We start from the raw sequence: 21,546 nt of genomic DNA on the forward strand, positions 1-21,546 counted from the left end.
GCGGGAGATTTCCATGGAAGGCGGTGCGCATGTGCAAGATCCGGCGCACTGCGCATGCGGGAAGATGGCCGGCCCGGGAACCTGAGCACCTCCGCAGTCACCCTGGTCCCCTCCGAGCTTGAGCGCAGCGCTAGGCGAGTGGGACCGCGGCGCTCCGTGGGTGGAGCCGCCTTGCTTCGTGGGTGGAGCGGGCGGTCCGGGCGGCGCTGAAGGGGCCGGGAACGTGCGCGCCGAGCCGCCGGGGAAGGCGGGAGGGCGCGTGGGGCGCGAGGGGCTCGGGGCAGCATGAGTCAGCAGCGGCCGGCACGGAGACTGCCCAGCCTGCTAGTGGACCCGGCTCAGGAAACCGTGCGCCGCCGCTGCCGGGACCCCATCAACGTGGAGAGCCTACTGGTGAGCGCGGGCCGGGGGCCTCCGGGGATTACGGGGCAAGCTCCTGGCGTCTGGCCCTCAGCTTCCGGTCGCTTGGTGCCCTGGGGCTCTCTCTGCGGCTCCTGATTCTTGAACCGCCCTGTTTTTACATGTTTCTATTGCTTTTACTTACTTTGTGCGGGCGGGCGGGCGCGCGCTTGGATTCCACGAGGAGCTTGTAGATATTAGAAGACAACTTGGAGAGGTCTATTCCTTGCTTCCACCGTAGTGGTTCGTGGGATGGAACTAGGGTTGAGTTTGTAGAGCTTGGTGGCAAGTGCCTTAACCGACTGAGCCATCTCCCGGGACCATCTTTGCTGTTTGACAGGGGAAATGAAAGAGCAACAGTTGCCTCCATTCTAAGTTTCCCACCGTTCTCAGGGCTCCTGATGGATCCGTCCTTTGCCTCTCCAAGGCAAGCAATAGCCAAGCCATTCTGGCCAAATAGTTCCTGAGCATAGCCTTGCCTGACTCCTCACATCAACCTTGAGATTGTTATTCTTGCCTTTAGAGTTTGTCAGACCAGTCTCAGAGATGTGCGATTTGCCCAGGCTAGGTAATGAGGTAGCCAGGAGGAACCTCAGAATGGCTGCAGGTGATGATAGCCCTTCCCTAATTTTCTGCTCAGTTTCCACTTGATCTGGCATTACCACCCAGCACTGTGCTGGGGATTTGGGTCCTATGCACTCTCTGAGATTGTTGTAAACTAGATCACTGTCGGTTTTGTCCATTCTGGTGTCAGCTTCACACCTTATCTTGTGTCACAACTAACCACTCACTTTTGGCAGACACCAGTCTGTCCCTTTGTCCTCTTCTCCTTCATTTTTCAGACACGTGGCTGTCATCCAGGGTTCTCCACAGTTTGTTCATGGAAGTGATTGCTCACTACTGCTGTCTCGTGGCCTGGAACCATGGTGGTTTCTTGAGGATTTGATAGACACTCACTGTTCACACTGGAAAAGCACTTGACTTTTCATGCTTTGAGGGAAGATAATGTTGTCCAAAGTCTTAGATATTCCTATCCAGTCTTGTGGTTTCAGTTGCTGCAAGGTAACTCCCAAATCCATGCAACTTTCCCAGGTCTTTCTAAATGTATCTTAGATGTCCCTACCTAGATCTAAGACTTTAATAATTAAAAAAAAAAAGTCTGTGTGTATGTCACATGTGTACTGGTGCCCACAGCAGACAAAAGAGGGAGTCTCACATCATCTGGAGCTGACGTTAACAAGTGGTAGTGAGCTGGCAATGGATGATGGAAACGGAACTCGGCCCTCTGGGGGAGCAGCAGGCGCTTCTAACTGCTGGCCTTCTAGCCACAGATTATTAGATCCAAAGCCAGATTCACAGTCCCCTTACCCAAGAAAGCAGCCTCATTCTTACATCCCACCTTCATGGTGCCGTGCCTACCATGGTGCCCAAGCCAGCATTCTGGGCCAGCATTACTATGGCCTTTTCTCTTTTCCAGAATTGCTCCCAGACAAGCCGACCCCAGGCCACTGAAGTTACTAACATCATAAGCTGCCACCAACTGCTGATCAGTGCTATGCCATCTTGGCCGGTTTCCTGCCACTATTGCTGCCCCTCGCTGTGGTGTAGTTTTCACCCATAACTGATGACCTCTTGAAAGTGTGTTTATGATCTAATTTGGCCAAAGGGATGAGTCCGTGATTCCCGTTTTCTGTGGTTCCGCACTCCAGGCTTGGCCTCATTTTCTCAAGCTGATACTCAGGCATACGTTTCCGAATTGTCGTCGAGGTGTCTGAAGTTTGGATTTGTGGATAACTTGTCTTTAGACAAGTGTCTTTAGCCCTTCTGTAGCTTCGAGACTGTTACTCATACTCTGCCGGAGAGCAATTCTTTACTTGACTGCTCCATCCGTCCTCTGCAGGTCTTGTGCAGGTCTGACCGTTTCATGCTGTAGTGAAGATCTGTGCACAAAAAGATTAAAACAAGAAGCTAATGAAGTCGAACTCTTGTGTTTTCTTGCCCGTAAAATGGTGACTTAATGTCAGGCATGGTGGCGCATGCCTTTAATCCCAGCACTCAGGAGGCAGAGGCAGGTGGGTCTCTGTGAGGCCAGCCTGGTCTACAAAGCAAGTCCAGGACAGCCAGGGCTACACAGAGAAACCCTGTCTTCAAACAAACAAACAAAAGTGACTTAACATGTCTGTGATTTTTAAATTGACAAACAAATGCAAACATTTAATAAGCCAGCATAAATGGCTTAAACCTGGTCTGGGCTTCGGAGCAGGGAGACAGTAGTACTGGATGGAGGTGAGCTTGGTTTGCACAGTAGAAGAGACGATCTGGTGAATGGCATGAATGCAGTCACCTCAGAGAGGTCCGTGTTCCGTGAGCTCCTGAAGGGGTATCTCTCCCACCCAGGGAGCCAGTGCAGAGAAGCCTCTGCACAGAGAGAATTAACCATTTAGGGGCAGTGCCTAGGACATTAGTCTCTAAAAGTCACCTTTTATGTTTCTCTCCCACCTTTAAAGCTTCTAGCCAGGTGTGGAGGCCCAGTTCTGTAATACCAGTCTTCGGGAGGCAGAGGCAGGAGGATGGTGAGTTAAAGGCCTACCTGGCCTATATAAGCAAGTTCCAGGCCAACCTGAACTGTACAGTGAGATCCTGTCTCCACCCTTATTCCAACCCTCCAAACAGAAGGTTCCGAAGCCACTTAAAGCTGTAGATATAGCCAGGCCGTGGTGGGGCACGCCTTTAATCCCAGCACTCGGGAGGCAGAGGCAGGCGAATTGCTGTGAGTTTGAGGCCAGCCTGGTCTACAAAGTGAGTCCAGGACAGCCAGGGCTACACAGAGAAACCCTGTCTCTAAAAACCAAAAAAAAAAAAAAGCTGTAGATGCAAGGGATGGGGCTCCGGGGATGGCAGTGTTCCACTTTGTCTTCCCCGCTGTAGACACAGAGGTTTCTAGATGTGAGAATGGAACAGCAGGGGAGTGGCTTAGGACATGTCAAATGTGCAGTTCACTTGCTGGGGCCACTGCTGAATGTTCTCTGAAAGCCCAGAGGTCTCTGTTGGTGTCCACTGGGGCCAGGGAGGAGGTGTGGTCTTCTGCCCTTCCAACCATGCAGCAGCAGAATGGCCTCGTGGCTTCACAGAGAGAGTATTACCCAGGAGTGATGAGCACACTTCTGGGGTCCCAGCACTCGGGAGGCTGAAGCAGGAGGATGGCATGTTTCAAACCAGCCTGAGCTATGTAAGGAGTTCTAGAACAGCCAGGACATAACAGCAAGGAGCTGTGGCAGAAAGAGAAGGAAGGATTTCATACCTAGGGAAGAAGACGAATGATGGTTTGGAACCAGGTTCCTGTGTCAGTGCAGCCAGTATGTGATGGATCTGTATTTATTGCAGGGCACAGGGTCTAATGGAGGCATCCTTTCTCATGTCTAACTGGAGTGCTGTCCCTGTACCAACCTGTGCAAGCCAAAGAGGTGCCCCTCTAAGGCAGATGACCAGCCAAGGAGGCAGTCTGTGTGCCGAGCTTGGCCTTGCTACTCTTAAACTAAGAAAGCTTCTGCAGCAGGTGGCTATTGAGTGCATAGTAACACTTCAAGATACCTGTTTACATGCTTTGCACATCAGGGTGAGCAGGTCGGGGAACCTTGCTATGAGGCCAGAGTGTGTGCTCTTAGTAGTGTTTACTTAGCCATGCACAGAGCCCCGGGTTCAATCCCCGGGACCAAATAGCTGGGCTCTGAGGCACGTGCCTGCGATCTTGACCCTCAAGAGATGGAGACAGGAGAATCAAAAATTCAAAGTCAGCGCAGGCTGAGTTTGAGGCTAGCTTGGGCAATATGAGACTTTTCTCAAAAAGTCTTGCAGGCCAGCATGATAGCACAATAAGTCATGGTACTTGCTGCCAGCCCAAGTTCAAGCCTCAGGAGCCATGTGGTGGAAAGAAAGAGCCGGCTCCGCAGAGTTGCCCTCTGACCTCAGCGTGTACACACCACTGCCCATACACACAGAAAATACATAAATGTAACAACAACAACAACAACAAAAGCCTTGCTTCAGTAGCTAGCCCTGTTTGTAAAAATAGCAGTGACAGTTGGTCACACTTGTCTGTGGTTGAGTTTCACAGGACTGCTTCAGAGTTCTGATGCCACTGACAGCAGTGTTGAGAGCTAGTCGCTGCCTACGGGAGAAGCTTCCAGCCTTCAGGGCTGCACGCTCAGCAGGCCTTGTGCTCATTACAATCCTCGACTTCCTAAACTGTTGTGGGGGCAGGATGTTGTCTCAAGTTAACCTGCTACCGGATGTTCTCATCCTGTCAGGGATAGCAGTCATCTGCAAAGGCTCTATAGCTCTGGTGTGAGCAGCTTCTCCGCTGTCCATTGCCCACTGCCTTGCTGGCCTGCCTGGCCTCTGGCTGCCCCCCCCCCCCCCCGGCCCCTTAGCCAGCTTGCTGTCCCACTTGTGCCACATTAATGGACCATGAACACGATTGTGTCATGGCCTTGTTCAGAAGGCTTTGGTGAGGCTCCGCTGCTTAAAGCATAAACACTTCAGCCTGGTCTTGATGTGGTTGGTCATCTTTCCAAGCTACAAAACTGGACCACTCCCACGCTGCCGTAGCATGCACCTATGCAGGGAGCAGAAACAGTTCCTAAATGGATTGCAAATCATTCCAGTTTATGGAGCTTCAGCAGGCTCCGAGTACTCGGCAGCAGCACGGCGGGACCAGCACTGGGGCTGCTGCCAGTCGCCTGGCTTTTTCAGCAATTAAATGGCATTTTTATTTCTCTATCCATAGCATGTACTGCTTCTCCCTCCCCTCGCCCGCCCGCCCCCCCCCCCTTTTTAAGGCTCTGATTGTTTATTAATGGGAATGCATGGCTGTCCGAGAGTTGGTGAGCAAATTAGCCATCTTCCTGTACTGTCTTCTCCCCAGCACCTGCTGCAGTCGATACAGGAGTGTCTGCCAGAGGTTGTTCCCACTTACGTATCCCATCTCCCACCAGCCTTCCTTTATTTACACGGAAGTACGTGTCGCCTGAGAGGGTCCTTAGAGAGGGTTGCACTACAGACAGGTGCAGGTTACAAAGACCCCTTTTCTCACATCCTCGTTAGCTCAGGATTGGGCGCGGGGGGGGGGGGGCGTACAAAAAAAACCGTATCATAGAACACAATTAAGTTATTTGTATCGCTGTTTATAAAATGCTGAGTTAATTTTTGTGTTTTTCTTTTCCAGCCGTCAAAAATAAGGATTAACCTAGAAGAAAACGTACAGTATGTGTCCATGAGAAGTAAGTTGATTCCTAGTAGGTTTGGCTTTATACTTTGAGCACCACATAGTCAACATGGCTGGTTTTGAGAGCACATAAAGTCATGAGACCAGAAGTGAGAGGACAGCAAAGGGTACCCCCGGGGGCTGAAATAAATGGCGTCTCTGCCCCTCTCACAGGGCGGTGGCAGTGCTGTACATGTCAGTGTAGCCTTCTACCCACATCGTCTCCTGTGGTCCCTTTACTCTTCCTGGCTTACGCCATCACAGATTCGTGTTTAGAGTGCTGGATGATCTCTGTGCTCGGTGACCCCTCCATTGCTTTCCTCTTGATCATGGGCAGTGTTTTCATCTGTAGATGCCCAGCTGTATATCTCAGAAACCATCTGTTGTTTCCTTCAGCATCTACCACCATCTCCCCTGTGGCTGATCAGCAAGTTGAGTCAGTTGCACCTTTGAGGTGTCTCTTTCAGCTGTCCCGCATCAACTGACAGTGACATCTGTGCATGAGTGACCAAGCTTCAGAGTGTAGCTATGGATTGTCACCCATCGGAAACGAGTAGGCTGAGCCCAGAAAGGTCAAGCAGCTCACTCTAAGTCAGTGGTCAGTCCCATGTGTATAGCTAGAGTCTTCGCCCTGTCTGTGTAGACTGCCCCCTCCTGCCAGCTCAGTCAGGGCTCTGCTGCCTCTTCCACCTCTAGTCTGGACCCCAGTGTGTGCCCGGTTCTCAGGTGCTACTTTGTCCTTCCTTGGAGTGGGGAGCACCCCTCTTCATCTTTGTATGCTGTTCCCATCACCCTCCCTCAGGAACATCCCCAGGTCTCTACTCCAGTAAAGATTGTATCTCGTGTTCTCAAGTGACTTTGAATACCACTCAGCACACCACTGTTTATGGCAGAGGTCCTTATCAGGTCCATGCAGTTCTCTTGGTTGGAGAGCTGTCCCCACAGCAGCCCTTATTAAAAATGTTCCATTAGATTTGTTCTTTATAAAATGGCTGACATCCTCAGAATGTGCTTATAACACAAGCTAATAAGACTAAAATGTACCCAATAAACATTTAGCCAGTGAGTGAATATAAAATGAGACTAGTGAAGCCTGGCTTGTCTTGTGAGCATCGTTTGAGTTTATGTACCCAAGTACTGGAACAACTCAGCAAATACTCTGTGCAGTTACATGTGCAGCCATTGAAAATAAGGAAGTGCCAGGCACAGTGGTGCACGCCTGTAATCCCAGCACTCTGGGAGGCCAGAGGCAGGTGGATTGCTGCGAGTTCGAGACCAGCCCTGCCTACAAAGCAAGTCCAGGACAGCCAAGGCTACATAGAGAAACCCTATCTCTAAAATCAAAAAAGGGGTGGTGAGAATAATGAAGTAAGCCAGGTGGTGATGTTGCACCCCTTTAATCCCAGCACTCAGGAGGAAGAGGCAGGTGAAACTCTTGAGTTCAAGGCCAGCCTGGTGTACAGAGTTTCAGGACAGCCAAGGCTACACATGTCTTGGAAACTGAATAAAGTACATTTGTCCATACAACAGGATGTTCATGATATTAAAAGAGAATATAACAAAATGATAGCTTCCTATTTTTGCTTTTAAAAACTATGTGTGAATGCCTGGAGAGACGGCTCAGTAGTTAAGAACACTCCTTGCTCCTCCAGAGGACCCCGTTTGATTCCCAGCACCTACATAGTGGCTCACAATGATCTGCAACTCTAGTTCCAGGGGATCTTATGCTGTTTTCTGACCTCTGTGGCCACTAGACACACGTATGGTAGGCACACATGCAGGCAAAACACTCATACACATAAAACAAGTAATTTTTTAAAATTAAGAAAAGATTAAAAAAAAAAACTATACGTATGTGCCGAGGACATTGCTCAGTGGTAAGGGGCTTGCTTGGCATCTGTGGGCCAGGTTCATGCCCCAAAGAAGAATGAATAAAAACTATGTACTGGGTGCTGGCAGATTACATGTGTAAAATGAAGGCATTTAATTCCAAAATAATTTCTAACCCTATTCCTGAGTAGTGAGGAGATGGCTCCGGAAATTTCTTCCTTGAGAAGAGATAACGAGACTTGTAAAAATGAGTATTAGTGGAAACTCACACTGGCCTTTATTGAAACCTGATGCCTTTGCTTAGACCAGCTGAGGCCCAATTGCTTTTCATCCAACTAGAGAAATGTTTCCATAGAAACTAGCAGTGACGGCTTGTTGTGCATGGCAGGGTGGAGGGCAGTGTTTCTGCTCTGATCCTGAGAGAATAAGCTGCTAACCAAGGGGGCTGAGACATACGGGCTCACGCAGCGCTGTGCCTCCTTTACAGAAGCTCTGAAAGTGAAGAGGCCCCGTTTTGATGTGTCGCTGGTGTACTTAACTCGAAAGTTTATGGATCTTGTTAGATCTGCCCCTGGGGGCATTCTTGACTTAAACAAGGTTGCCACAAAACTGGGAGTCCGAAAAAGGCGAGTGTATGACATCACCAACGTCTTGGATGGCATCGAGCTGGTGGAAAAGAAATCCAAGAACCACATTCGGTGGATGTGAGTTGATGTCCTCATCCCCTGGCCCCTCCCCTTCTCTGTAGGTGGTAGTTCCGTCCAGCTGCAGCAGTGTTTGCTGTACAGAATGAAGCTCTTACGGTTCTTAGGCAAAGCGTTGATTCCTTAAGGTTCTCTTGTTACCTCACAGTGTCCTTAAATGTGTGCGACTGCTCAGGGCCAAATGGGAACATGAGGTGCAGAATACCATTCACATGGTATGGAAACCTTAAATGGGAGAAGGTGGCTAACTAGTTAATTTTCCTTTTAATGTGGTGGCACACACCTGTAACACACAGCCGGGAAGCAAAGGCAGGCAGATCTCTGTAAGTTCAAGGTCAGCCTGGTCTACAAAGCAAGTCCAGGGCAGGCAAGGGTATATAGAGAAACCCTGTCCCCAAAAACTAAAAAAATAAAAATAAAAATGAAACATCTGATAATAGAGGGGATTTTTAAAATGTATTTCCATAGTGCGAATTAATAACTGAAGGCATGATTCTCATGGAGCAGCATAACAAGCCGCCAGCAGCCTAGGCTACTGGGTTGCAGTTGGGTCTTTCTGGGGAGGAGCAGGCACCTGCGTTCTCAGTGAGTATACTGAGTGATTGTGATGCCGGTAGGCTGACACGCTGCCCTGAGTTGTAAAAAGAGATGCAGTGTCCAAAAGGCCTGAAGATAAAACATGCACACACAGAAAAAAAGAAAAAAAGCTGTAAACTGAGGAAAAAGAATTCCAGTATTTGAATACATCTGAGGTACTGTAGGCAGGTGTAAAGCCCAAACAAAGTTCATCAGATGACTAAATGACTGTTAGAAGGAAGGGGTTTGTGAAAAGCACTGGTTTAGGACAAAATACAGGCAATTCTGACGGAATGTCAGTCGTTTAGATCCCAGCACTGGGGAGGCAGAGACAGGTGGCTCTCTGTGAGTTCAAGGGCAGCCAAGACTACACAGAGATACCCTGTCCCAAGAACAGAACGGGCAGTGTGAAAGGAAACACAGACATGAAGTTCTAGCAAGCACTCTGGCTTGGCCAGCTCTCCCTCCACAGACAGCCTTGCTCCCTCCTGGCAGCTGATGACCGTGTTACCTCCTTCTGTAGAGGATCCGACCTGAATGACTTTGGAGCCGTGCCCAAGCAGAAGAAGCTGCAGGCCGAGCTCTCCGACCTGACGGTGATGGAAGACGCCTTGGACAAGTTGATTAAAGATTGTGCTCAGCAACTGTTGGAGTTAACAGATGACAAAGAAAATGAAAGATATCCTTCCATCCGTGCTTTTTTAGAATTTCTGCTTCCAGAGTAGATAATGTGTTAGGGAGAGCTTGGGGCTTTAATTCACACACTCAGGATATATAAGACTAGGTGCTAAGAAGTTAGAGTAAATCAGGTTTGGTGCTGTAACCTCGGGCACACATAAGCAATCCTGTTGGCCGTAGCTTCTTTGTGCACCTCGGTCAAGCCAGCATGATGACAGCTGGCAGTGACAAGCCCAGTCTGCCGTTGCTCCTTAAATTAAGGAGTGTTTTTTGTTTTTGTTTTTCTGTAGTTTCTGTCCTGGATGGTAAAATAAATGTTTGCCAGCTTTTGTGAAAATCCGGTTTCCCCTAATCTGCGGGCTACTTTATTTCTGAAGCAGAATACACTGCCACTGAATTTGTGTCTGCACTCACCACTCCATGCAGAAGTGAAACAGGAACCGAGAAAGGCCGGTCCTCTGCACCTGCCTCTCCTGGGCCCCCACACTGTCCTGCTGTTTGTGACATTCAGTGCTCTCTGTGTTTCTGGTAATTTTGAGCTGGCCCTCGGTTCCTGCTCCCTTCACTCTCTAGGGCAGTCAAATCCTGTTACCACAGGACAGGTCTTAGAGAATCAGAGCCAAGGCTCGCAGTGCCACAACCAGCCAGAGCAACTGGATCGAGTGACGTGTCTGGCAACACGATAGAAGGAGTTGGAAGGAGGCATTCAGTGATAGAAATGCCCAGACAGGGAGACGGCAAGTGCATGACAGCGTTAAGAGCCTGCTGCGAGGTCTTCTGTTACGTAGACCTGGTTTTCCCTGCCTTCTGGGGGATTTTTGTCCAAACCCTGAGTGCTGTGCTCAGTTCTCATAGAAAGAGCTAACACTTAACACTACCGGTAAGTGAGAATTTACACCTAATGGCCTACAGGTGGGGATTTGAAGATGAAGTCAGCTATGATCTAAGAATATTAAGTGAAAATTCTAGAATTTGTCTTAAAATAACTTTCAGTATGCTGTATGTTGCAATTGCACTCTTATTATCGATTTCTTGCTGTGTCTAATTTATAAATTCAGCCGTGCTGTAGAACTGTGTGTAGGGAAATGTGTATATGTAGGGTTTGGTATTGGTTTGTGTCTTTGGCCATCCACTGGAGATTTAGGGCATCCACATCCCCCTCCAAAGCCCCTGCACCCCAAGGACAAGGGGATAGCTACCTTCATAGGTTGTGATGATGTTCAGGCCTTATTAATATTTTTCTCCAGAAATTGCCATAATCAGTATTTGGCTTAAAGGAATTCTTTGAATTACAAATATTATAAAACACCCTAAAAATCTTAAGAATTCTTTTTGAAATAATAATTATCATGTTTTGTTTTTTCTTTTATTAAATATACAGTGTTTTGCCTGCATGTACACCTGCACGCCAGAAGAGGGCACCAGATCTCAGTGGAGATGGTTGTGAGCCACCATGTGGCTGCTGGGAATTGAAGCCAGGACCTTTGGGAAAGCAGCTAGTGCTCTTAACCTCTGAGCCATCCGCCATTTCTCCAGCCCCCTTGTTTTGTTTTCTCTCACTGCTTCCCTTCGTTGTAAGGTTGCATCCCATAAAACCTAAGCTACTCTAGCACCTGCATTCATGCAAGAGGTGGTGATCTGGTCGTGTGTGGTACCAAACTCAAGAGGCAGAGAAAGGCAAGTCTCTGAGTTCAAGGCTAGCCTAGTCTGTATGGCTAGCTCTAGGCCGGCCAGTGCTAAATAGTGAGACTTTGCCTCAAGAAACAAACAAACAAAAACCCAGAGGGGCAGGGTTTGGGCTGGTAATCTTCCCGTTTTGTCAGATCCTTGACCAAGTCTCACACTTGCGTACGTAACCTATCAGGATATCCACAGCATTCAGGCTTTCCATGAGCAGATCGTCATTGCGGTGAAGGCTCCAGAGGAAACCAGACTGGATGTTCCAGCTCCCAGAGAAGTAGGTAGTGCTGCGTGCAGAAAGGAGGATGTGGGTTAGCGGCCGTGTCTGTGACCACTACAGCCACTTGTCACCTGTGTGCTTGTCAAGCTGTGTACCTGTTAGCTTAATGGTGAGTGAGGCAGTCCTTGTAACCTTCTCGGAGTTGAGACGGGCAAGCACAGAGAGACAGGAACGGTTCAGGAGCCCACAAGGCACCCAGCAGGACCAGGCACTCGGCGGAGTTTGGCTTGCAAGCCCTCTCAGCCGTGCTGCTGTTCGGTCTGGCTGCAGAAGTCTCGGTCTTCAAGTTCCAAAAGCATTAACTTAGTTCAAGAGCTTCAGTGAACTCGCCCGAGACCAAAAATGAGCTAGAATACCAACTTACAGACACACAGCCTCTGTGTGAGATCAGCCTTCCTGTCCACTGCCAGCTACTTCAGGAAAGTTTGTGTTAAGAGTAATTGTCACCAGAAGGCCACTTGGTGGGGATAGGGCAGAACCAAAGCCAGTGTCCCTTCTTGGCACAGACCATGGTGTTCTGACAGCCAGGTAGCCCCCAGGCTGCCCATAGCCAGCCCTTCCTTTCTTTTGTCCCCAACGGCACACTGTCCAAGGAGACCATGTTTCCTGACATTGGATAATCAGTCATGATGGAGCACTAGCTTTTCTCTCAGTCACATTCGGACTGTGACTTGGTGGCATTCTCTAGTTTGATGGAGTTAACAAGTACCCAAGTAACATATTTAGGATGAGTTATTCCACAGATGCTGAGACTCTTTAAATAGCCTCTAATCTCGCAGTACAGCTTTTCTTTGGGACCTGGTAATCCACTCTACGGGAATTAATGGGGTTTGGTTTCCCAATGCTCTGATCTGCTTGACTGTAATTGCTAAGTTGCTCTGGGCCTTTGAGCTCAGCCCGAGCCTCTGCTGCTCCCATTTAGAACTCAGTGGTTGAGCTCCTCCAGGCTGGCAATTCTCGGCAGTGTGCTGGCTCAGTACACACTGACTACATGCAGCTCCAGTGGCGAGCATGTGCCTGGTACAGGGCTGCCACAGTGGCCTCCAGCTACTTCTGGCTTCTTACTTGTTCGTGTAAATAGTTTTCTCTGGAGCAAAGCCGTCTGTTTAGATGCCACCCATCCGCTTTTATTCTCCCGTGGCAGAGTGAAGTAGTTGTTCCAGAGAAGCATGGCCCGGAAAGTCAGAAGTAGATACCATCTTCTCCACTGCCCATTCAGTTTGATCTGAAAACGTCTGTGGATATGTGCACCTCTGTAAATGCCCATGGAGGCCTTGGTGCTGGCTCCCCTGGAACTGGAGTTAGAGGTGGTTGTGATCATCCTGATGTGGGTCCTAGCATCCAAAAGCTAATCCTCCACAAGGAGAGTACACACTCTTGTCCAGTGAGCCATCCGTAGTTCCCCAGTAATCCCCCTTATACAGGGTGATTTTGTGACTGGTAGACTTTGAGGCCCTTTCCACTGACTGTCAGTGTTTTCTTGCATTGTGTAATGATAAAAGGGTTCCATTTACACCAGACCTGCCCTGGCTCTCCGCCTGCCGAGTACAGAGGTGATCAGTCTGTCTCAACGCTCTGGTACCAGGAAGGCCATAAGCTGTAGAGTCTCTCTAAAAAGCAGTACCTCACCCAACTTGCTTGGATGAGATCCCAGCACGGGAAGGAGCTGCAGCAACAGCAGGTGTCTAGACTGGCCTATTCATGTGGGTGTGGCAAGGGAGGATTTAAGAGCCAGACCTGTTCCCAGTGGGAAAGACAGTCAAAACTGAAACTTCTCAAGCTGGGCATGGTGTCACACGCCTTTAATCCCAGCAGAGGCAGGTGAATCTCTGTGAGTTCAAGGCCAGCCTGGTCTACAAAGCAAGTCTAGGACAGCCAAGGTTACACGTAGAAGCCCTGTCTTGAGAAAGAAAGAAAGAGAAAGAAAGAAAGAAAAAGAAAATTCTTACACATTTAGCTGCTGAATACAAGCAACCACATGTTTAACTTCTTGTGGGAAAAACGTTGGAATTTGCTCCTAGGTAAGTTAAACTGAGGCCAGAGGATAACAATCATTTAATGTAGTTCTCTTTGTGTGTGATGTTTCAAATTACATGAGGCGTGTTTTGACTTCATCTTTTCCTCTTACATCTTTTAACTGGACAGAAGAATAGACTTCCTGTGACCTCAGTCCCCCTGTACTGGTTTGGAAACCCACACACCTTATTGTACAATACGGTTGGGTGCTCCAGAGCTCCCTGCTGCCAGAGGAGGAGGAGGAGCTTCCAAGGACTCAGCTCCAAGACCAATCCTGCTCACATGACTAAGCAGAGGTCTTAACTGTTAATTGGCCAGGTGTTTAACATGTAGTGACGATGAAGGCATGCCTTTCTCAAATGCACAGTAGATAGGACTCTACAAGACTTTAGGTTCACTGTGATTTGTGGGTGCCCATGCTGACCTTGACGGTTTCTGTGTCCCTCGCCAGGATTCTATCACAGTGCATATCAGGAGCACCAAAGGACCCATTGATGTATATTTGTGCGAAGTAGAACAGAACCACTCAAATGGTAAAAGAACCGATGGAGTAAGGGCCTCTCCATCTAAAAGTAGACATCCAGAGTGCCCAGAGAAAGGTAAACACACAAGCTTTGTGTTTAGAAAAGTAGTAAGGTTCTAACACTTTGTATATTACTTAAATACATATTGTTAAGGGGTTTTTATTCTATTTTTTTGTTTGTTTGTTTAATTTTAATTGCATGTGTGCGGTGTGTGTGTGGTGGTATGTGCACATGAGTGCAGGTGCCCTTGGAGGCCAAAGGTGCTGGATCCCTTGGAGCTGGAATTACAGGCACTTAATATGCGCACATGAGCATAGGTGCCCTTGGAGGCCAAAGGTGTTGGATCCCAAGGAGCTGGAATTCAGGCACTTGTGAGGTGTGGGTGCTTAGAAAAGGAACCCTGGTCCTCGGGAAGAGCAGTGGAAGCTCTTCGCTGCTGGGCCGTCTCTCCAGCCCCTGCTTAGGATGTTTTTGTGCCTCCTGTGTCCCATGCACTCACTCCTGAAATCCCAGCACTGGGGAAGCTAAAGCAGGAAGATCTAAACTATGAGCCAGCCTCATCTACATAGTGAGAGCTAGCCTCATCTACATAGTGAGAGCCAGCCTCATCTACATAGTGAAAGCCAGCCTCATCTACATAGTGAGAGCCTGTCTCTAAAAGTTCTACATCATCTCTGTATGGTGAAGAGAGCATTAGAGTCGGTTTTGTGTAGGCACCAGCCGTGGACTCAGGCAGAGAAGGCTGTCTGCGTTCTCTCTGGCAAGTGCTTTCCCACTGCAGGCTGTAGTGCCCCTTTGGTCCAGGAGCCTGAAAAGATCATTTCTGCAGTTGGTGTGAGAATAGGCCTTGATTTTAAATTGTCAAATCATGTGCTCAGCTGATGTTATAGCCATCACTCAGTTTCTTTGTGTCTTATTTCAGAAGACAAGCCGCCTCAGTGAGGTGAAGAATCATTCAAAGTGAGCAGCTGATAGCCATGCAAAGTGACGAAGGCTTTTGGAGCACCCCGCGTAGATGAATTATGTACCGATTTGATCCTCAAGCAATAAGTCTCCGTGGAGTGCTCTGGTTCTCACTGTAAATCCGTAGCCTCGCTGAAGGCCAGTAATGTAGCTTCCCGCTTAGGTTTCCGGATGGTTTCCACATTCAAAAGTCAGCTCTTTGGATAATTCTTCACTGCCTTTTGTCAGTGAAATAACCCTCTTGCCTCCTGAAATCATTTTATCACAGCGTGACAAGAGCGGACAGCTGGACAGCTGCGTGTGGACTCTGCCCTGCTCTGGAGGATGGAGTTTGCCTCAGAAGAATTGCCTTACAGTGGCTCACATTTGCACTGAGGTGTTGTGCACTGTGAGGTGTACACACGAGGCCAAATGTGGCACCTTTGTATATATCTGTATCATGTTTAGATTGCTTATGAAGTATGTCTGAGTGACACTTCTACCCAGAACAGCCAAAATAACGTATGTAGGGAAAGTGACAGACAGATCTCCACTTCCTCAGTACCCGTAACTTATTAGAACCCTCTGAATTGGGGTGAGAGGAAATTTCTAAAGTTTTACACGTAGAAGTTTCACAGATGCCTGTACACTTAGGTTCATGTACTTAACGTTTTTCAATACGGTCCCCAGTGCTACAATTGGAGTCGGCTACTTCTTGATTCTAACTGGCCTACAGAGTCACTATGTCCCAGTAGATTGGTGGCATGCCTCAAGGCATTGGGGACAAGTACAGAAATGCCATCTGACAGTGGATCAGTTCACTACAATGTGAGTTTGGTCCTGGTGAAATTAAAAGCATTATGCTTTTTGTGAGCAGATTTTTATAATGTGTTTCTGCGTGCAGCCTTGCTCCTCAGTCCGAGGGGCTTACCTCCCATGCATTGTACCCTGCCCACGCTCCAGCTCTCATCCCGCCTTCCCAAGCACCTAGCTTTTTCTACCTCAGTGGGTAAGTCATTTACCTCTCTGTGCCTCAGTTTACTCAGTAATTTACCACTAGACTGTGAGCTCCGTGAGAGACCTTTTTTTATAGTTCTGCTCAGCACCGTGCACCATGCCTAGTCCAAAACAAGTGCCCAATAAATGCGTAGAAAAGGAGTGAGTGGGTGAGTGCAACGTGGGGCTAATGGACCCTGCCTTGTACAGGATTCTGGGATGCATCATTATTATGTTAAACCTCCTTTGCTTTACATAAGATTTAAAACAACTTGGAATAATGACCATGTATCAAAAAAAAAAAAAAGATTTAAAGTAGGGATCCAAAATTAAAGTATTAAAAAATAATACTGCCTTCCTGGTGCTTTTTATTCCTACAGTCTGAGCCAGTAATCTTTGCTGGTGTATTTCAAGATTCCCGGAAACTACCGTGTTTGACCTCTAGGTGTTCTTTCCTTCCTATGTATAGAAGGTTGTTTGAAACTAGCCAAAGAAAGGCTTAGAGCGGTGTTTCTCAATCTTTGACCCTTTTATACAGTTCTCATATTGTGGTGACCCCCCCAGCCGAAAAATTATCCATTGCTATTACAGACTGCATGGGCTCCCTGTACTAGCAAGACTGAAGTTGAGCTGCTAGTAACAAGAAGCTCCAAATAACTGGCTGAAACTAGATTACAGCTTGTTCAGGGCATCCGGAGTTGGCACGTCACTCTTTTCAAGGCTCCTCCAGGTGGTGTCATGCTTGTCTTCTACTACCAAGATGGCTTCAGAGTCCAAGAACATCCAGCCACTCTACATCCTAGCCAACAGGAAGGATGAAGGGAGGAGGTGATGCTCTTAGGTCCCTTCTGCAGGCTCAAGTGGACAGTGGTGGCCACATCTTAACCACGGGCTTAGAAATGGAATCTTGGAGGCTGAAGAGATGGCTCAGAGGTTAAGAGCACTGTCTGCTCTTCCACAGTTCCTGAGTTCAATTCCCAGCAACCACATGTTGGTTCACAACCATCTGTAATGAGATCTGGTGCCACCTTCTGGCCTGTAGGCAAAACACTGTAGACGTAATAATAAATATTTTAAACAAAGGGGGGAAAAATGGAATCATAAGGTGGGAACAGCCATGTGCCCCATGGACAAGCAGGAATTAGTGCTGCTACTGAAGAAGGGAGACATGGAGACATAGACACCAGGATGTAGTGCTCCTTACAACAGCCCTGGTCCTCCTCCCCTTCTGAGAACTAAGAGTTTCGGCCACCAGTTTTAGCCAGTTACACCATGCATCTACAAGGCACAGCTGGCCTTGAGACCTGAGGGCTCATAGAACAGATCCTCTGCCTGTCCCCATGAGGCATGAAATGTGACACATTTTTAAGATGCAATATGATCTAACCCATCTTAGCAAATGTACGTGGAGACAGCAGCCTTCTGCAGTCCAGGGAGAAAGAACAATCCAGTCAGGACGTCATCATCAGGCCAGAGTTTAAGTAAATCCCTTGGCAAACCTGGAACTGCTGTCAGTTGCTTCTGGTCAATAGGGTTGAAATAGTGGTCACCCAGTAAAGTGTCGCTGAATCCAGTTGTCCGTGGATTATAGGCAGGGACCCAACACAAGTCTAGGTGGTGGTTGCCATCCAATCAGCCACCAGTTGTTCAGACTGGATTTTCTTTTACCTAAGTAGATACTGTTAGAAAATAACTTGGCGTGGATTTTCTTGTTGGTTATTTGAGGTGGTTTTTCTGTGTAGCCCTGGCTTTTCTGGAATTGACTCTAAACCAGGCTGGCCTCAAGCTCAGATCTGCCTACCTCTGCCTAAGGCATGTACCCAGCTTAGCGCAGATTTTCAGCAGACATGGCAGGTTAATGAGAAAATTGCCATGTTGCATAGGACCTATTTTATTTGATCCTCAGCACTAAAGTTTAAAAAAAAAGCCCAGTGGTGGGATCCCTAGGACTCACTGACCAGTCAGCATAGCCAATGAGTTAGCCCCTAACCAACCAGAGATCCTGTCTCACAAAATAAGGTGGGCAGCTCCTGAGGCATGACACCAACGGTTGTCTGCGGTGCACGCGCATACACACACACACACACACACACACACACACACACACACACAACACGGGGAAATATGAGTGAGTATCAGACACTAGGCTGAGGAGCTAGCTCAGTTTCCAAGCATGAAGACCTCGCTTTGGTTCCCAGTACCCATATAAAAAGGCTAGATTCTAGGTGGTGATGGCAGCACACGCTTTTAATCCCAGCACCCGAGAGGCCCAGGCAGGTGAATCTCTGTGAGTTCAAGGCCAGCCTGGTCTAGGAAGGGAGCTTCAGGACAGCCGAGGCCACAGTGAGAAACCCTGTCTGGAAAAAAACAAAAGAGAAAAAGCTAGATAGTGGTGAATATGTAATCCCATAGCTAAAGAGGTAGGTAAAGGAGGATTCCCTGGGGTTTGCTAACTAGCAAGCTTAGATTGCACAGCACGGTCCAAGCCAGTTAAAGACCTCACTTGAGACAAGACACTCAAAGCTCATCTCTGCCCTCCGCAATGCACATACATGTGCACAGACACACATGTGCCTGTACACCTGTGAACACATACACACACTGCTGTTTGACAATTTCCATAGCTCTCCTTTTTGAACACCTCCCTCCCCACCCTCCAGCTGGTGGCGCTGTTTGGGAAAGAACTTAGGAGGCGGAGCTTTGCTGAAGAAGTTACCTCTGGGGATTTAGACCAAGCCTCACTATTCACACTGCTAGCTGATTGTAGATGCAGTGTGTCCAGCCAGCTTCCCACTCCTGCTGTTAGACCTCTCCTACCTACTACCACGCCTTCACCAGGAAGGCATCCCTCAGGAAACTAAAATAAAATAAACCATTTTTCCCCTAAAGTTGCTTGTGTGGAGTATTTTTTGACAGCAGTGGCCAACTGCCTGTAGGCAGTTTTCTGTCTTCCAGAACCTACTATGCAGAAACTTCAGTTGTCACACTGGTCCCTGACATTGACCCCGTTGAACAGGAAATAACATCTTACTTAGATGTCTTAGTAAGACATATGGACTACTGTCTCTCCCATCCTAGGTACCATCCTAGGTCCCAAGTACTGTATCCTTCCAGGGGAAACCAGAGGCCAGTTGGTACAAGAAATGAGTTACTCGGAAGTTAGAAGGCTGTGATAGCCAAAAAGGATGTTGAGGTAACACATTCATAAATCCTGAAGTGGCTCTAGCAAGGTATAACAACACAGATTTCAGAGGAAAGCCTCCACATTGCTGCCCCTTAAACTCCACAAGTAGGAGCTGGAGAGATGGCTCAGAGGTTAAGAGCACTGTCCACTCTTCCAGAGGTCATGAGTTCAATTCCCAGCAACCACATGGTGGCTCACAACCATCTATAATGAGATCTGGTGGGCAGTCACACATGCAGGCAGAACGTTGTATACATAATAAATAAATCTTTTTTTTTTTTTTAATTAAAAAAAAAAAAACATGAGCAGGAGCCACATAAAATCTTGAACCTTTACTTGGAAATCAGACCCCCTTCATATAGTTGGTGCTCAAGTCTGATGGATTGTGATTTGTCTAGTGTTCGTGTCACTAAGAGGACCACAGTCAGTGCTGGCATTCCCAAGGGATATACCATAGCTACTCCTGCAGCTGCCATGGGACTCTGGAAAGGAGCTGGTGTTCTCTTCTGTCGCCGTAGGAAGACCGATGGAAGTTGGAACTAGGAAGAGAGTTCCACCTCACACCTTTCTTTCTACTGCTGCCAGCTAGTATCCCAACCTGCAGCCAGGAAGGGAAGCATAGGGAACATAGTTGGCCAAACCTCAGTCCCAGGGCCACAGAGCAGGAGGTAAAAGGATGAACTTGGACGTGAGAGACAGTAGGAAATATTCAGCATTCCTTTCCCACTCAGCATGGCTCCATGGAGTGTCAGTCTGGACTCCGTCCCTGGCTCACTGCCACGGACACATCTTACACATAGAGATGACCGATTTGAATGATAACATGCCTTTGCCGATCTCATCCTGGAACCCAGAGTCTAAAGTGACAAGGACGTGAATTGTTCCTCAGAGATGTTCTTTTTCCCATAGCATGTTTCATTGCATGACCCAAACTGCAGTCCACGCTCTCGGGGACCAGGGCCATTTGCTTCATCTCAGTCTTCCCTGTGATAATTGGTTCAAGACTTAGCAATAGCAACATAAGGTTCCTGCACCTTGGAATTCCCAACTTTTCCCAGCACACATGCCCGAGTGCCCTCAAACCACACACCCTGCCCTGCACACAGGGCTCACTGGCAGGGCTGTGTACGAAGGTAGCAGCCTCAGCTGTTTACACTGTCCCAAAGCCCTGTGCCAAGAATGCAAGCCCACCAGCCTTCAAGCTGGACGTGCCTCAACACAGAACCGCAGCGCTCACGAATGCAGTGGCTGTGCGGTTAGGGCCTGGGAAGTGTGCCCAGGCATTTGGGTAGCATTCCTGTCAGGAAGCTCAGCACCTATCAGGCTGTGTAGGCGGAAGCAAAACAACCAGCCACCCTACATCAGATGAGTACATTTGTGATAGGTGGCTAGCCCCTAAGGGCAGTTGGAGGGCCAAACAAGTAAGCGGAAATCTGAAGAACACAACAGAATTAACGGGACAGGGACTGTTCCAGATTTTCCTCAGAGGTATGAGGAATTGCTTCTAAGTGTCTGTCGTTGACTATGGCTAATTTATTCATAAAAACAAGAACTGAGTTTGAAGCCCAGAAGTTGTTTTATTCGTCTTGTTGTTGGGTTTCTTTCCCCCCAGGAGCTAACAAGTCTCCTTTCAGTGCGTCTCTGCTCCTCTTACGATACGAAGTGCACAGATTTCTCAACTCCTCTCTAGATCGCGTTCTTGATTCCACGGTGGAAGCAGGGGAAGGAGAGGGGAAGCCCGGGCTCCTCTGTGGTGTTCACCGCATGCATAGTGGGTCCCAGGACACATGTAACTTGTCTTCACACTTTGTCATTTAAGTGTTAGTAACATAGCAGTGGTTTTGTATTTCTTTTGCTTGCTTGGGTTCTTTTTGACTGTATGTGGGGAGGTAATGGATGCATGTGGGCATGGGTGGGTGTGGAGGTCAGGGGACAACATTAGGAGAGGGTTCTTCTTCTGCCCTTACGTGGGTTTCAGGGATTGAACTCAGGTCACCAGGCTTGTGCAGTAGGCACCTTTACCTACTGAACTTTTCGCCAGCCTCGGTTTGTGTGTGTGTGTGTGTGTGTTTGTTTTTGTTTTTGTTTTGTTGAGGACAGGGTCTAACTAAGTAGCCCAGACTGCCCCTAAACTAAGAGGCAGTCCTCCTGCCAGAACCCCCCAAACGGCTGAGATGCCCAGCTGTATGACTTTATTGAAAGATATGGATTCAAAATGCAGGCCAGACTGTTCTGCTGTACCAAGGCACAGGGACTTGCCAGGGTGGAGAGGGCGTGGTGGAGGCTAAGGGGAAAAGTGGGAGAGGCACCGGACACTTTGCTGTTTTTGAATGAGCAACATCAGCTCTTCCTGATGATGGGGACATCCTGCTGCTACAGTCAGCATCCTGGTTTGGATGCTGTGCTAAAATTTTGTGACTTTCCCAATGGAGAAATTAGGCAGAAGGCACACAAGATCTCTCCATATTAGTTCT

At 48.2% G+C, this 21,546-nt stretch overlaps 1 protein-coding gene across 1 annotated transcript; it reads left to right on the forward strand.

Annotated features, from left to right (window-relative positions):
- Positions 1-39: 39 nt before the first annotated feature.
- E2f6 (E2F transcription factor 6) lies at positions 40-16,200 on the forward strand. Its single transcript, XM_051143715.1, has 7 exons — positions 40-393; positions 5,624-5,678; positions 7,980-8,196; positions 9,296-9,451; positions 11,293-11,407; positions 13,878-14,025; positions 14,873-16,200. Exons 1-7 carry the CDS (start codon positions 286-288, stop codon positions 14,890-14,892), a joined length of 819 nt encoding a protein of 272 aa, XP_050999672.1. The 5' UTR covers positions 40-285; the 3' UTR covers positions 14,893-16,200.
- The last annotated feature ends 5,346 nt before the right edge of the window (positions 16,201-21,546 follow it).

The sequence above is a fragment of the Acomys russatus genome, chromosome 1, assembly GCF_903995435.1.
Source record: "Acomys russatus chromosome 1, mAcoRus1.1, whole genome shotgun sequence".
Classification (NCBI taxonomy): domain Eukaryota; kingdom Metazoa; phylum Chordata; class Mammalia; order Rodentia; family Muridae; genus Acomys; species Acomys russatus.